At 53.1% G+C, this 16,576-nt stretch overlaps 6 protein-coding genes across 6 annotated transcripts; 3 read left to right on the top strand and 3 right to left on the bottom strand.

Moving 5' to 3' along the window:
- Positions 1-225: 225 nt before the first annotated feature.
- On the top strand, positions 226-1,023 carry ISF_03541 (Golgin subfamily A member 7/ERF4; the record flags this gene model as incomplete). Its single annotated transcript, XM_018847147.1, has 2 exons — positions 226-849; positions 913-1,023. The coding sequence occupies 2 exons, from the start codon at positions 226-228 to the stop codon at positions 1,021-1,023; spliced, it is 735 nt and encodes a 244-aa protein (XP_018705354.1).
- A 683-nt stretch (positions 1,024-1,706) lies between these two features.
- ISF_03542 (BYS1 domain-containing protein) lies at positions 1,707-2,168 on the bottom strand (the record flags this gene model as incomplete). The annotated part of the gene is made up of 1 exon (XM_018847148.1): positions 1,707-2,168. The coding sequence occupies one exon, from the start codon at positions 2,166-2,168 to the stop codon at positions 1,707-1,709; it is 462 nt and encodes a 153-aa protein (XP_018705355.1).
- Positions 2,169-3,680: 1,512 nt separating this feature from the next.
- On the bottom strand, positions 3,681-4,485 carry ISF_03543 (hypothetical protein; the record flags this gene model as incomplete). The annotated part of the gene is made up of 2 exons (XM_018847149.1): positions 3,681-4,276; positions 4,365-4,485. 2 exons carry the CDS (start codon positions 4,483-4,485, stop codon positions 3,681-3,683), a joined length of 717 nt encoding a protein of 238 aa, XP_018705356.1.
- A 1,115-nt stretch (positions 4,486-5,600) lies between these two features.
- Positions 5,601-7,549, top strand: ISF_03544 (AMP-binding domain protein; the record flags this gene model as incomplete). Its single annotated transcript, XM_018847150.1, has 5 exons — positions 5,601-6,071; positions 6,134-6,414; positions 6,477-6,723; positions 6,789-6,831; positions 6,882-7,549. 5 exons carry the CDS (start codon positions 5,601-5,603, stop codon positions 7,547-7,549), a joined length of 1,710 nt encoding a protein of 569 aa, XP_018705357.1.
- Positions 7,550-8,307: 758 nt separating this feature from the next.
- On the top strand, positions 8,308-10,768 carry ISF_03545 (VPS9 domain protein; the record flags this gene model as incomplete). The annotated part of the gene is made up of 2 exons (XM_018847151.1): positions 8,308-10,509; positions 10,583-10,768. 2 exons carry the CDS (start codon positions 8,308-8,310, stop codon positions 10,766-10,768), a joined length of 2,388 nt encoding a protein of 795 aa, XP_018705358.1.
- Positions 10,769-11,301: 533 nt separating this feature from the next.
- Positions 11,302-14,118, bottom strand: ISF_03546 (Potassium transport protein, high-affinity; the record flags this gene model as incomplete). Its single annotated transcript, XM_018847152.1, has 1 exon — positions 11,302-14,118. One exon carries the CDS (start codon positions 14,116-14,118, stop codon positions 11,302-11,304), a length of 2,817 nt encoding a protein of 938 aa, XP_018705359.1.
- Between the last annotated feature and the right edge of the window lie 2,458 nt (positions 14,119-16,576).

The raw sequence follows: 16,576 nt of genomic DNA on the forward strand, positions 1-16,576 counted from the left end.
AAGCCTTATAGTTAATAGTTATAATCACAATGCAGGTGCTAGCGGGTGGGTGACCAACAGTAGCTATTAGCTACATCATTCCACTAAAGACAATATTAGTCATACAACACAACACTATCGACTCGTTCCCGAATCACCATACCACCGTTTACCCGAGTTATCTAAACCGCGCCCACTTCCATTACACTGCGACTACTTCGATAACCCGTCAATACTGCCGTGAATATGACTACTAACGATGCCCCTATTGAGGGCTTCACCAGAGACCTGGAACGCGGTCGCGACGATAATACCCCTCGCCCATCTACCGTCTCTGCCAGCGATGGCATTGGCTCCGCCCTGTCCTCGACAAACTCCTCCATCATGGGCGACGACATCCAGGGCGACCTTGGCGAGGAATGGGGCGCTCGCCACCCGTGCTACCCCCATCTAAACCCCCACGTGCCCGTCAACTCGGTGGAATTCGCGACGACCCGGATCATCCGGGTGCGCCGCGACTGGCTCCTGCATGGCGACATCGCGCCGGCCTTCTCGAACCTTTACCCCGAGATCCTCGACCCCGCCGGCATCTCAGAGCACGAGTTCCGCAAGGTGATTAGCAAGCTCAATGCCGAGCTGGGCGAGACTTTCAACCCGTACTCCGGGCGCAACATCGTCGACAGCGTCATGGGGGCTGTCACCGGCTGGCTGTGGGATGACCTGGGTATGACGGCGTCCAAGAAGAAGCTGGTGGCCCTGGAGAAGTGGATTGAGCAGTGGAATGCGGAGATGCAAAAGTCGATGGCGACTGAGGAAGGTGGGCTCGTCGCCCCCAAGATTATCTCCCTGCGGCAGACCGGATACATGACAGTATGTTGCACTCTGCAAGACGCTATATGGCAATATAGGCGTGTGCTTACTACGGACAATTAGCTCGACATTCGAATACCGGATCCCGAAATCGCACCAGCTCCTAGTACAGCGGGCGCGAACGAATCCAGGACAGCGCTGACGACGGAGGCGGTACCTGCCTTGCCGGTATAGGGCGGGCAGCGGCTACAGCGCCGGTAAACATAACTGGTCCCACGAGATGCTTGTATTTTGAGCGCGAATATGTATATGGCTTGGCTGGAGCGGTCCATTGGGGTAATGCTGCTCTGGGAGCTATTATTTGAACGATGGAGAGACGCTGTTCCTTACTTCTAATACCACTTGGAGTCGGCGTTTATAGGATTCTTTCAGCCTGCCCTTGGTTTAGTTTTTATTTTCTAATGTGCTTCTTTATATTCCAGTTCCTGTAATGTCTCACATCTGTCCTTGCTTGGGATACAATATGGTGGATGGCCAACTTGTTGAGGTAGTTAACCACGGCCAACACTGTCAGCCGACGAGCTAATGCCAACGCCCTGGCCACCGAACAATGTCACGCGGCAGATTTGCAGTTCTTTTTATGTCGCTTTCCCCCACGAGTAGCTGATAATTTTAATCAATTGAAAAAAGAGTTCCTGTCTGTTGTGATATATGCCGAGGAGTCAAGTCTTCCTTCGGCATAGTGGCTCCGAGTAGTCCCACCAACTTGACCGCCGGCTCACAGTACGGGTGAATTGGCAGGATAATAGACTAACCGTTCCTCACCGATATGCCTCCTCCATATGCAGTGCATAAGCCATGACATTTCAATCAACGTCTCACTAATTTGAGTACAGAGAGGCGCTTTTTTCAGACATTTAAGCACAGAGAATCAGGACAACGGAAACGTCCGAGTGGCAGATGTGCGTCTGGCTCCCGCCCGGACTCGTACCGTTGTCCCACTCGATCGCCGGGCAGTCGGCGTCGTCGCTGGCGAGGCGCAGCTTCTTGCCGGCAAAGGAGTCACCGAAGACGTCGCTGAGGTCGTACCAGATGTTGGTCTGCTGCAGGCTGTACGCGAAGTTTGTCTGGGGCCTGCCGGTGTAGAGCCCGTCACGATCGCGGGTGACCTTGAGCGTACGGCCCCCAGTCTTCGGGTCGACGGCGAAGGGCTCCTGGTAGGCGTCGCCTTGCCTTAAGGTGTGCCCGTTTGACACGTCTTTGCCAACGGACCACAGAGTGACCTCGAAGTCGCACTGGTTAGTGACCTTGGCGAAGCCTTCGGCGGAGGCGACGGCGGCGAGGCCGGAGACCGTGAGGAGACTCAGTTGATTGAACATGGCAGATAACAAGCGAGAAGGTGTGTGAGCGTATAGCGGTGTGTGGGTGGTTGTGTAAGTGGTGATGCTGATAATCAAGGTTCAAATGGAAGGGGGAAACGTAGGATATTTATAGTAGGTCCTGGTATAAGAAGCGACAATTCTCTCCAGCAATAATGCAGCTCCTCGCCAATCTGTACAATCAAAACCTGCTTAGCTTTGGAATGCAGCCCAGTGACGTCGATGTTCCAGCTGGCTGCATCACCACCCCGCGATTCTTACGAGTCTCGGGGTCTTATTAGCTGGCTAATAACCGGATCCAGTTATGTAGCAGTACCCATAACCCAATACAGCCGTACAGGGCCTTATGGGAGCCTCCGTGGGTACATCAGTCCTCACGAAACCATGAATGGGCTAACTGTGAGGAAAGCTGGCATCAGTCCATTTTTTTGTTTATTCCGGGTTCTTGCGGAGCATCTTCCATCCGTCAAGGCTGCCCGACAATACAGGCTCGTGACTCTGGTTCTTGGCTGCCGCTCTGATGTCTTGGACGGAAGCGTTGGTACAACGAGAAGCGGCATTATTTTCTTCCTCCTTCATTCATTGAACCCCCTTCATTCGTCGGAGAAGGTGGTTCGGGTAAGTGCAAAGCAGTAACCCCCCCCCCATCTCTTTCTGTTCTTCAATCCGTGATACGAACGGACTGTAGTCACCTAGGCCATAGCGTGGCGCCCCTATCAAGCCAAGACCTGCATCGGTATTGCGACCCAAGAGGGCTGAAGATAGTATTCGACCGAACAAGAGTCTCGGCTAACGTCAATCAAGTTCGACAAGTTCTTACCGTCGCCTCAAACGAGACTGATAATATCCCGCCCGGCCGTCTGGTGTACGAATAGTGGCCGCCAGTCTCATGAGCCAATTTCCATGCCAATAAGCTTCGTTTGCAAGACTGTGATGGATCGCGGCAGCGCTAGCTCAGGTCGCTGGCCCTATCGCTAGTTAGCCCGTACTACAAATAATTGTTCGCAGTTTCCAGTCGGGTCCGGTTGACGACATAGTGTTGTGGAGAGCCAGTCTGGCCTTGAGACGATGTTAGGTACCATAGCATCGAGCCGGATTCTTAAAGCGGCATCATGGTAGCGTAGCATTGATTCTTCCTTTCTAAAGAGCCATGTAACATCGTATCAGCAGCCGTCAATGTTGCTTCCTGAATCAACCCAACTTATGCTGAAAACTTACTTCTCAATACCATTTCTCCACGCGCCAATGAAGTACGCAACCCATCGCAGCAGAGCGCTCGTGGATATTTTTGACACGGCGCGGCCCAACTCCAGCTAGAAGGATTTGAATGGCTAATATTTCATTCCATGTATCCAAATTTCATATTGAAATCAGTTCGTGCGAGTTCATCTAGCAATACACCTCCAGTTTCCACCCCAGATCCATACATACAATGCCCCCCCAAACTTCAAATCACCCCGTCAGCGCCGTGACTCAGAAACGCCTAACATCGAGCACCCTTTATCCATAACGCTATGTTTCAACATTGTCGTCTCCTCTCTGGTCTAGTTTTCGTTTTCCCGGGGACGGTGCCGGCATGTCCACATCTTCCATATCATTGTCGTTATCCGAGCACTCTATAATCTCCCACTCAACGCGCACCTGGCCGTCCTGTGAGCTGTGGCGTAGCTTGCCGAGCCGGGTGCCGTCGACAAGCTCTTCGAACCAGGGCACGCCAAACGACTCCCGAAACATGACCGTGGCCTCGGCCGGTGGTTCTTCCGGCGGCTTGTGCCCCGCAACGTTCTCCTCTTGTGGGGTGTCATCATCAGAATCAGTATCGTCAGGTATTAGGCCGAGGGACTGCAGGTCGTGCAGGTCTTCGCTCAAGAGGCTTCCCAGGGTCAAGTAGATGTACTCGGCCTCCGCGGCCGGGCTCTCGGACCAGTAGGACAGCTGGGTGCCGCAGTAGCCGCAAAAGTATCGTATGCAGTCTTGCTGATGAGGGTGCACGTAGGATCGTCGGATCGTCGCGTGCGTCTCGTCGTCGCAGTAGGCGTAGGTTGCGCTCCTGTACCAGGTCAAAGGGACTCTGATATAGGCGGCCAGCGGCGTAGCGAGGGAAGCTTCTGAGCAGAGTGGTAAGCACCGAATCAAACATTCGCCAAAAAACCATCAGAGGTCACGCCGTAAGCATCATCTGAGTTTGTGACGTACGATGAGAAGCATTTGTGTTAAAGAGCACCTGCGCCTCTTGGAGGGCGTCCTCGGGAACGTGGATCAGGTACCGATTGCGGCCACATTGGCAGGCTCCGCGCAACGGACGCATCAAGCTCATGGTTTGTGTTGCAGATCCGGAATACGACAGCGGCTTCGGCTGATGATGACAGATTTGGGTGCGTTGTTGATTGACAATGGAGGACGTGCTACTTAAGTGGCGTGGTTGGGGGGAAAGAGGGGCAACGCAGCTGTTGCTAGATTCAGATTGTGTGACGAAACCGACGGAAACTCACTAGGAGTGAAGGAAGGTGAAGGGAGAGGTGAGTACGATCACGCATGAAGAGGATGTAATGAATAAAATATTAAGGCTGGATGTTTTATTAATTCGTTCATTTGTCTGACTTGTATTCAGTCAAGGTAGTCATGCTGAGAGAGCGCCGCTCTTGTGTAATGGCGCGTAGCTTATAAAACGAACTCCTGCTGTTTTACTCTTTACACCACATGTAATTAAAACATTGATAAATCAGCACTATTAGTTTACAGGGCAAACCGCATAGTAACCTGTACCATTACTAATGTCATAGTTATGCTGCCGTTCCATTCAGCTAGCAACTACTTCTTACGGCCTGTCCCAGTAGTTTGTGGCGGTTACTTCCATTCACAATGACGTGAGCCGTGCATCATCTTTAAACGAGGTATTAATCGTAGATCCAAGAATATCATGAGTCTCTATTTAATTTTCTGCATCTTCTTGCTTCAACATTTTGTATGCTATTCATGTCCGCGACCGACAGGCCTGCTCACCCGGATACGGGAAGCGGAAGAATGTGGGGCAAAGGTGCCATTAAAATCGTGCGAATAGCGCCGCAGGAACCACTAAGAGTGCTAGAAATGGCGAGCTCCCCACTGTATCCCCCTCCCGCGGGGCCGCGGCACCTGGAGGCTCAGCCCCGGCCTACCATACCGTGGATTCGTCTTCACAACCCGCGGCATCTCTTTCTCTCAAATCCCGACTCGAAGCCGAGATTCACGGCTCAGACGCTATCTATCCCTCAAACCAATAATCTCCGGTCGAGTGGGGGACTCTATATCTTATAATCCTTGCAAGCTTGCTGACGTTGTCGAGATTCTCCTCCCTTCAACTTCGCCGTTCACATCTCTCTGCCGTTTCTCCCTACCTACCGCCCTCTCACCAGCTAGGAGGTACATGCCTCGCAAGCCGCCGCCGCCATCATGTCTAGCCCTCCGTCGCGCATTCGATCCATTGTCAACCACCTGCTGCCCGCTGCGCCGCCCCCGGCGCACATCCACCACCTCTCCCCGACCTTCTTTCTGGAGCGCGCGGCCTCCATCGAGCCGCATGCTGACGCCGTCGTCCACATCACCGCCAACGGCGTTGCTCTCCGTCGCTCCTACCAGCAGACTGCCGACCGCGCCCGCGGCCTGGCCTACTACCTCAAGAAGCGCGGCCTGAAGCGCGTCGGCATCCTCGCGCCCAACACGCCCGCATTTCTTGAATCCCTCTATGGCATCGTGGCCGCTGGCGGCGTCGTCGTCCCCGCAAACTACCGCCTCAAGCCCGACGACATTGCCTACATCTTCGAGTTTGCAGAGGTAGACTCTATCATCGTGGACAGGGAGTTTGCGGACCTTCTCAGCAGCTACATATCTAAACACAGCAAGGTTCCGATAATTGTAGATGATGTAAGAAAACATACAGACATGATGAGTGTGTGTTTTGTTTAAGCTAACGCCCAGTGCTATAGGACACAGACGTTGTGAGCGGCCCTAATGCTAGCCAATACAATCAAGCCGTTATGGAAGGTCTCACCTACGACGCTGAGCAAGGCGCCAAGGGATGGTACGGGCTTCACGCACACGCAGACAATGAAGATGACATGCTCGCCATCCCATTCACCTCGGGCACGACGTCCAAGCCTAAAGGCGTCGTTTACACTCACCGCGGCGCCTATCTTGCAGCAGTTGCAAACATTATCGAGTCTGGTCTGAATCACGGCCGCTGCAGATATCTTTGGACCTTGCCCATGTATGTCGGTTGTTGGTTACACAGCATTCAAGGCCAGTTGGCGCGAGCTAACCCGAAACTAGGTTTCATGCATGCGGATGGACGTTCCCGTGGTCCATTGTCGCGGTGCGGGGTGTAAACGTCTGTTTGCGCAGGATTGATTATCCCACCATTTGGCGCCTACTCAAGGATGAGGGCGTCACTCACTTCAACGCCGCCCCGACTGTTAACACGTTGCTTGTTACTGCCAAGGAGGCTGTCAAGCTTCCGCATCTAGTTCGAGTGACTGTTGCAGCGAGTCCGCCCACTGGCCACTTGTTTGAGCAAATGGTACGCTTCAATTTGGAATTGGACTTCATATAAAGTCGTTTGGTTGACTAACCGGCTGCATATAGACTAACCTCAATCTCATGCCCGTACATGTTTACGGCATGACGGGTAAGTGTCACATGCCTCTCCCCTTGTCTCTATCCTATTGACGCAGCCAGAAACATATGGTCCTATAACAAAATGCTATCCTATGCCTGAATGGGACAGTCTCCCTCCGGCCGAAAAGTACGCTAAGATGGCCCGTCAAGGCCACGGCTTCATCACCAGCCTGCCGATCCGCGTTATCAAGCCCGACCAACCCGACGACTTGCTCATCGATGTGGCCAAGGACGGCAAGGAGATTGGCGAGATCGTTTTCTTTGGCAACATCTGCGCCAAGGAATACTACAAGGACGCGGCGGCGACGCGGAAGCTGTTCGCCGGCGGCGCGCTGCACTCGGGCGACCTCGCGGTGTGGCACCCGGACGGCAGCGCGCAGATCCTGGACCGTGCTAAGGACATCATCATTTCGGGCGGCGAGAACATCTCGTCGGTCGCGCTGGAGGGCATGCTGGTGCAGCACCCGGACGTGCTCGAGTGCGGCGTCGTGGCGGTACCGAGCGAGCAATGGGGCGAGGTGCCTAAGGCGTACATCACAGTAAAGGAGGGCAGGGAGGCGATTCGGGCTGCGGACCTGATCGCCTGGGCGAGGAGCAACAGCGCGATAAGCAGGTTCATGGTGCCCAAGGAGGTCGAGGTCGTGGCGGAGCTGCCGAAGACGAGCACGGGTAAGATCAAGAAGAATGATTTGCGCGATTGGGCCAAGAATGGCCGCAAGTCTGCTTAGATGGCGGGCAGGTGGTGTATACTCATTTTTGCGGCTTCATTGCTTTTTAACGCTGCTAGTGGTGTAATAGATAGATGAGTTAAAATACAGTTGACGTGGAGACCACGTATTGTGAAGGGCTACAAGCAGCCGCCAGGCTAGCCTTTGACAGGCAGTAGATACCTGTAGCTATCTAGTACATTTACATAGTTCCCCAATCTGCCATACTGGTACCAGGTACCTGACACTGGCGTCCCGTGACCAATCGCAGGTATAGCGCCGATTGAAGCTCCTGCCAGGTACGTATATAGCAAAGATTGAGACGATTCATCACACAAGCTGTGCAAACTTTATCCCGCTCGTTTCATTGTCCTAAACATGCTTGAAGGCAAGCACAGCTTCATTTCAAGTCAGAAATAAGCAATTCACAACCTTCGTTAAAGTATGCTTCTCGCCCTTGACTCGCCCTTTTTCCCCTCTCCACCTCGCATACGACTTCTGACGCAGCTCTGTGACAAAGCTGCGCCGACCGGCCTGCCACTTTGTGTCGCGTAAGTGCGTGGGCGTCCACGCCAGCGTCAACATCCACCCGGTGACCTCGCTAATCTTCCGACCATCACACCACGGCTATTTGTTCTCTCTCAACAGGAAAAGCTAGCCGTGGGGAGCGGTCTATTCAAAGGCGCATGCCATCGACGTTCCGCACCGACATACTCTGTGGCCCTCCACGACCCTCCGCCCCCATTAGTAGCCACCAACTCCCCGTCTCTACGTCCGCGATGGCTTCTGCCAACCCCGATCAAGCAGTCTCCAGCAAGCCGGTCGCCGTCCGGGTTGACTCACAGGACGCGCCATCGCAGAGCCGCAGGGTGAGCGCCGGCATGCCGCAGCCGAGACGCGCCCATACCTTCCAGAACGACAGAGCCGCCCATAGCCATCCGCTGGATGCCTTTGAGGCATCACAGGACGCCGACGAGCACGGCGAGGCCGCTGACTATGGCCGAAGCTCCGTTGATCTCGACGAGCTGCCCATTGAGCTCGTCACCTTGACAGACAGGTACAACGACGCTCCGCCCCTTCACCCAGAGCTGACGAACCACGTTGCTAACGAACAACACGGCCTGCCCTGTAGCTTTATCGAATCACTGAGCGCCAAGGTCCATTCGACGCCGCCCAAAATACACAAGATGTCTCAGCTCTTCCAGGACTTTTACGCCCTGGCCTCCTCCCACATCCAGACGCACATCAGTGCCCTCGCGACGAGGCAGCGTCGCGGCCCGTCGCCGAACCCCTCGTCCTCGTCCTCCCTCGCCTCCGCCGCCAGTCGCCTCCGCGCCCGAACCACCTCCTCGCTTAAGTCTAAGGACAGTAATATGAAATTACTGGACACGGAGCAGCAAATGATCACTGCGGAGGAGCTCGCAGACAGGAAAAAGGCCCGCAGGGCGCTCGAAGCCAAGAAGGGCTTGATGGAGGAGGCCGTGGAGCGGCGTCTCTGCGAGGCCGTCTACGACCGGATATACCGGCACCGCAGCACTCAGGACGAGGCGCAGGATGACAAGCTGCGTTCCAAAACGGCCGCGCTGGCGCTGGTCAACATTGGCCTGGCGGACCTCGGCGTTGATCTCGGGCAAGACGACGACCACGACGACGACGGCGACCGCGACAAGGACGACGGGGGTCCGACATTTCACGGTGGGGAGATTCACGAGTCGCTGGCGCCCGCGCGCAGGGAGCTCATCGCCATGAACGACTCGCACTACCCGCTAGGCAAGATCAACCACCTTCGGGCCGTGCATCGGAGTATCGTCGACACGCTCTCGCGCTTCCACCCGTCCGCGTCCGCCGACGAGATCATGCCCGTGCTTATTTACACCCTCATCACGCTCGCCCCTGAGCACCTACACGCCATCAGCAACCTCCGCTTCGTGCAGCATTTTCGCTGGGAGCCCAAGCTCACTGGCGAGGCGGCCTACTGCCTGACCAACTTCGAGGCCGCCATCAGCTTCCTCGAGACGGTCGACCTCTCCACCCTCCGCAACGACGAGCACCCCTCCGGCCCGCCCAAGGGCACCACCACCGCCGCAGCCGAGGCCACTAAGCCGGATACCTTCCCTCCAGCCTATATCCAAGGGGACAGTTCCGCCTCCGCCGCCTCCACCGAAACAAGCACGGAGACCGTCATGGCTGCCGAGCCTACAGCCACCTCCTCCGCCTCATCCTCGTTACCCGGCGGTGGGCTCACGGCGGCGGCGGTGCTGCGTAATCGACGCCTTAGCGGCCTTGTCAACACGCCAGCGCAAGCGTTTGGCGCTGCCAGCGGTGCCGTGTTCAGCACCGCCGACCAAGGCCTCAAGACCATCTCCAGCAGCCTAGGCGAGAGCTACTCGTTCCTCATCGGCAAGTTGCGCCAGCAGCAAAAGGCCACCGGCGGCCACGGTGGTGCCGCCGAGGCCGTCACAGTGCCGCGCACACTCGACGAGGCCCGGAAGCTCGTCAGCACGCCGCCCCTCCTCGGCGACGACGAGGACGAAGACGAAGATGAAACCGCAAGCCTGCAGAGCAGCAGTCCCGCGGCAGCAGAGAACGGCCCCAAGCCCGCGCGCCGTGACTCTGTCCTCGCACTCATCGGCGGCGGGCGCGAGCCCAGCGCCGACAGCCGCCGAAGCCGCCGCAGCGCAAGCTCCCTGAAAAGGGTGGAACTCGCCGGGAGCAGTAGACGCACGCCGACACCGCCGCCGCCCGCCGCGAGCACCACGACGGTAGCCGGCGCCGCGCAGCAGCAGGGCGCCGCCATGCTAGACCAGGTGCGCAGCCTTGGCAGCAGCTTCAACCCCATGGCGCGCCTGCCGAGCATGGCCGGCTTTCGAGGCTTCGGTCGCGCCTCCGCGACCTCTACTACGCCGCCTGTCGGAGGGGTGACGTCAATCAAGGACGGCAGTGGTAACAGCAAATCGGAAGACGGATGTGACTTGAGCGCAGTAAGTATCCCCACCACACACACATGCGCATCTCACACGGAGCCTCTTCTAACACCCTACTCTTCCCCGGCAGGCGTTCCCGGACCTGGCGGCCGCCCAGCCGCCCAAGCAGACCCCCCGCATTGCCCCACCGAACCGGCGCTTCATGGAAATTAGCACCCCGGGTGAGTTGCGGCTGGGTGAGGTGCTCGAGCTCCTGCGGGACTACAGGCGACTGGCGGCGGCGCTTAAGAACCTAGACGCATTTGAGGACAAGTAATATGCCTGCTTTAGCTTGTGGCGTTGTCAACGGACAGTAGAGAGATGGAAGTGAGATATGTACTGGGACGTTGCCAATTTTCCATCTAAAAAGGCCTCTCCGGACATGACAGCGGGAACTGATAGGCTCGGGAGTCATGGTTTTTATCATAGTATATTACATGGGGGGAGCTCTTCCTTCACCATCATGATGGCATTCCTGGTAGGCCGATGTTGACTCACCACCAAAGCGGCGTTGTTGATATAAACAAATCAATACTATGTAATTTCACAGCTGTGCTGTATTTATCGCTTCTGTCGGGGTTAGTTGCTCTCCGATGAGCCCGAGTCAGCGCCGCTTTCCGTAAAACAATGACGACAAACACCAGCAATTCCCGTCTATAAACCAAACTCGCAGACACATTTGCGCCGAACACGCGCCTGAAATCGCGCCGATGCTATACATATGCCGCGCCATAAAAATACAAAACAGATAACAGCAAAGTCTAGGGTGACAATGGGTGCGCAATTGACAAAAGGTCAAATGAAAAATCGCTATGGCCTCCAAGGAGTACGTTGAGTAGTCGGCGCGGTCTCGGCGCGCATTGGCTGCATTCGCTTGGACGATGCGCCACTAGGCAGCCTCTCCAGTTGGTCTTCTGCCTCAGCTTGTGGCTCAGTATAGGTTTGATTGCGCTCCAGAGCCAGCACACGAGACTCGTTGGATCGGCTCCGCTGTCGCGCAGGGCCGGCATCGCGTTGGACCACAGGACCAGGGTGCAAGAATTTGGCAATGATGTTCGAATCTCTGCCTCGGCTCATGCTGCGGCCGCGAGCAACGCTCGGTGATCTCTGAAGTCCAGTGGTTGTCGCTGTGGGCGCTGTGTTCATGCGGGCCAAGACTGCTTCAGATTCTTCGGCTTCTTTCTTCAAGCGAGCCTCGGTAGGAAGAAGTACAGCCTTATCTAGACCGTACGGCAGACCTCGATGACGACCTCGGATTTGTAGGGCAGCAATGATAAGCTTACCAACAACGGAGAACTGGCTGCAGAGAGATGCATTGATACCCGTGGCACCCATGCTCAATCCAACGGTACCATAGGCACTGACAGCCTCAAATAAGACAGGAAATACCTCAAAACGCCCGGCTTGGATTTTAGAGCCCTCTGTGATGCAGAGCAGGAAGAATCCAAGGAAAACAAACCACAAATCGAAAGAAAGCTGTCGGCGCAAGTGGGTACCGACATAGGACAGAGCGCTTGCTTCCTCTTCCGCTCCTTCATGATTGTCGTATACACCTAGAGACTTTTCCTCGTATACATTCGTTCGTCGAATAGAGATGGCAATAGGGAAGACGGAAATGTACATCATAATCATGTACAGGACAGGCATGGCAGGCTGAAGATCAGCTAAATTGACAGCCGAGAAGCCTGCAGTCCTTGTTGAGGCAGCTTGGAACAGGCCGACGACAACTCTGTTGTGTAGAGGAAGATAGCTAATGGGTTCCTTGCCCAAATCCAAGACGATGAAGAAAAGTAAATCAACGGCGTTGAGCGTGATGAGAATCCAAAACAGCCACCAGGTTGGACCTGAAGGGAAAAGAAGTGTGAAGCATCGACGGGGATGGTCCAGGAGGAACTTGAGCTCCTCCCAAAGGCCCGAGTGTTTGGGGATGATCTTTGTCAGCGTCCAGATGATGAAGCGCAGCATGACCGGAAAGCCAGTATTTCCGAGAATGATCAGAAAACACGAGATCATCAAAACATACTCAGACCGAACGAAGGAAATCATGCTATCGGGCGTCAACGTAAAGCCAACGTCCATGAAGCTAACATTCGGCGTAAAGAAGCCCCACCATATTCTGGAGATACCAGCATCTTCGACAATTTTGCCATAGTGCTCATTGTGCATGATAAATGGCAAAAGTGTAACAAGCCCGAAAATCTGGAAGCCCCAAAAGTAGCCAAGAAGAACAAAAGCAAGCGTTCGCAAGGAGCGATACTCAATTCCACCAAGCTCCTCCCGTTGCTCAAGAGTAAGGCCGACGAAATTTGAGTTCCTGGCCATGGTAGGGGTGTAACTGAGATATGGCATGTCTTCGACCTTGGCGGAATCACGATTAAGAGCAGATCGAATGCGTTCTAGGGTCCAAGTTCGTGTAGGTCTGGGCGGCTGATCTGGATCCTCCTCATGATGCGGGGTTTGTCCACTTTTATTGAAGAGACGTGGTTTTCGGAAACGAAAAGCACTGAGAGTGCCAGTCAATGCCTTGGCATCATCTGATACGTCTCTACGTGGTCGGTCCGGCTCTGCAATAGTAACGGTTGGTTGGCGGCCACGAATGCCCTGATACGGGCCTTCAGACTGTGGCCCCGCGCCAGGATTGCTGGCGATGCGAGACATCCGAGGACCGAGTGCCTCGTCGCGTTCGAATTCCCCTAAGCGGGTGGGAACCTGCCCTCGCTCGATGTCACGGGGGCCTGGAATGCGAAGGACCTCATTGTCGTCTTCATTGCGCTGGCGTTCTAGGATGGCAATATGCTGTGCATTTGAGCGTCTCTGAGCAAACTCGATGGCATTTTCTTCAAGCCCATCGCTTCGTTTGACAGTATCGGCAAAAGTAATAGCGGTAGGACCGTGCGTGTGTTCTCCCACGCTATCGGCACGAGCATGCAATCCGACAACCGGGGTGGCAGTACCGTGAGTGGATGGTATCCCATCATCACTATCTTGGGTATGTTGGGAGTTGCCGGGCGTAGCGGTAGATGGGCTATCTGTTGCAGAGGCGGTGGTATCACTGTCCAGATTGGCACGGGCCAGCGAACCTAGAGGCGCAGTGTTGGTATTGTCGAGGAGAATACCGTCGTTGGTAATTCGCTGAGATGTGCCGTTGGCCGGGACGACTGTAATATGACGCCCATTGACGCCTGCCTCAGCCCGGTGCGTCTCGCTGACAGCTTGGGAGTTGGACCTGGTCAAGTTGGGACGCCGGCTGCGAACCTCGCGCACCCATCCTTGAAAACGCTTTTCGAACCAGTAGATGCGCAGAATAACGACAGATCCATGAAGTGTAATTGGGTTGGACAGCATGACGAGAACGTATATAACGACTTGTTGGAAGGTGGTAAGAAGGTTCACGTCGACCGGGTTCAGGCCGGCCTGAGTGTTTGCGCCGCTGGCAAAAAGTAGGGCATCGATATATGCCAGATGGCCAGTGCCGCCAGCGTAGATGCATATAGAGCCAACTATCGTAGCGCCAACGATCCAAAAGTAGTGCGCGGTGATGAAGTTGAAATGAGGGTTCTTGGACACAAATGCGGGCTTGATGGCCTTTAGCTGTGCCCAAACATTGCTGCGGAAGTTGCCCAGCATGATGGTGCTAGTAAAGAATATCCAGTGAAGAATGAAAGGTAGTGTTCGTTGATAATTTTAGATGAAGCAAGTTGCCCAAGTGATGAAACGTATCAGTAACGTTTAAGCCAGAGTCCAGCCAAGGAACAAAGAGTGAGGGCAAAGGCAAAAATCATGATTGGTATGAAAGAAAAAAAAGAATATGAAGACGTAGTCAATGGCGCAGGGCTGACCACGTCCTTGGAAGCGACGTTTGTAGACTTGGCTGTGACAGGTAAAAAAAAAAAAAAGTGGTAGCTCCGCCAACGGGCGACGCTGACGAGGTTAAATAGGCGAAATCGAAAGCCTAACGCCACAGAAGCACAATATCAGATAACGTGAATGTGAAATGATTCTGGCAATTTCGTCGCTGGAGTTGGTGTTGATACCCAAGCAGTCCTCGGTTCTGTTGCTCAGGGCGTCGTGCCTGGCGCCGAAAATAAAAAATATTTAAAAAAAAAAAATTAGAAAGAAAGAACCTTGCAGAGCAGGCAAGGATTGGATTGTCGAATGGACGGCTTGCAACGCCGGCACGTTTTCCGGGAGAGTGGTAGCACAATAGGTAGCTCCAGGTATATGCTGGGATGCTCGCGGAAAAGGGCGATTGGTATTCGAGTTCGAGTCTCAGGTCGGGTAGGAAAAAGGAGCGATTACTGGCCAAGAATGATTTGGCTCGAGGTGTCGTCGGACTTGACAGGGCAAAGGAAAGGCCTGTGGCGGACAAGGCGGGCAGTGCAGAAGCTTTCGCTTCTTGGCGAAAATTGGTTGCGTCGCACTTTCAGTACCTACGTAGGCGCAGGTTTTTGGGGCAGGTGATCGGAAGACGCGGTTGTGGATAGGGAAGTAGCCAACGGCAAAGACTCGAGAAGATAAAAATAAAGTATGTATGAGACAAGGTCGGCGCGCCTGAGAGATCGGGTTCGTGAAGCCGGGAGCGGGAGGAGTTGTTGTGTGACGGAGGCTGGTGCGAATAGCAGCCAGCGATAGCGCCGCTTGCAAGGATGGCAATATGGATGCGCAATCGAGGGTTGCGGTGCCGTCGAGGGGGCTGCACGGGTTGCCCTTAGTGGTGCAATGACCGTTTTTTTTCTTCTTCTTCTTTTGCAGGGATCGCTCCGCGCGGGCGCACACAAAGGGTCCAAGACCCTGTGGTCGAGATTAAGCGTCGCACACGCTGGGTGGTGCAAGATTGGAGAAGAACAGTCAAACTGGCAACTGGAACAGAAACAGATGTTGTGTCTGTTGGATCTGGACGGCTGGGCGGAAGAAGGTGGCAGCGGAGCCGTCAATGCACAAGGAGGGGACAGGGTGAGACAAGGTAAGACGGAAGGCGGGAGAGCAATAAGAAAGACAGGGAGAGGAGAGGAGAGGATAAGAAATAAAATGGTAAGATATAGGCGAGGATAAAGCTGGTGCGGGTAGAGACCGAAGCAACCGTAATGCCCCTTGGGAGAGATGGCAAACGGATCAAGGTGGAAGAAGAAGCGTTTGGGCGAATCGTGATCCGTCCTATCTATGTATGTATGTACCTGCTAAGCTACATAGCTGGGCAAAGGCGCCAACTAGCTGGCTAGACCAATGACGGTAAGGCCAACGGTGAGAGGCATACCTAGTGGCGCAGGTACTGATGTAGGACGTATGTACACGGGTACTTACAGTAGGCAGACAAAAACGATGGGCAGTCTTTAGCGCTCGTTACGAGGTATTGGCTGCACAGTGGCGTATGTACCTACCTCCTAACTAGAGGTACCTACAAGCCTAGGTACTACCTAGGTAATAGGTTTCGTCTACCTGTAATCTGCACTCTATACTTATTAAGGGGCCTATCTTAAGTAAAGTATAGGTTATATACCTTAATAGATTATATAAACACCTTATTATCTCCTTATCTACCTACTTCTTCTAACTTTAGATCTTCTCTATAATTAAGTATATTTACTTTACTATTTTCTAATCCTTTTTAATATATAATCTTAAAGTTATAGTCTATAAGGTTTTTATACTATCTAATTTATTATTTATTTAAATCCTTTATTATTAAGAATAATATAAAGTTCTTATAGTTAATATATACTTTAATCCTATAATTTACTCTAATAAAATAGTATCTTTATTTTTTAAAATACTAAATAATAACTATAAGTTCTTTATTATAAATTCTATAGTTTAATTTAAATCTATAGAGTTTTTATAAAAATAATATAATTAAGTATAGTCTTTTTTACTTATTTTATTATTCTAATTATTTACTAAATACTTAATTAAAAGTATTAGTTTTAATTTTATAAGACTTTTTTAAATTAAGTATTTTTATAATTAGTTCTTTTATAATTAAGTCTTTAATTTTTTAAAATACTTTAATTTTAGTTTCTTTTTATTTAAACTTAGTTTTATTTTTTATTTAGTTTATAAAAGGTTATATTATATTATTATATTCTAT

This window comes from Cordyceps fumosorosea (genome assembly GCF_001636725.1).
Source record: "Cordyceps fumosorosea ARSEF 2679 chromosome Unknown scaffold_7, whole genome shotgun sequence".
In the NCBI taxonomy this organism is placed as follows: Eukaryota; Fungi; Ascomycota; class Sordariomycetes; order Hypocreales; family Cordycipitaceae; genus Cordyceps; species Cordyceps fumosorosea.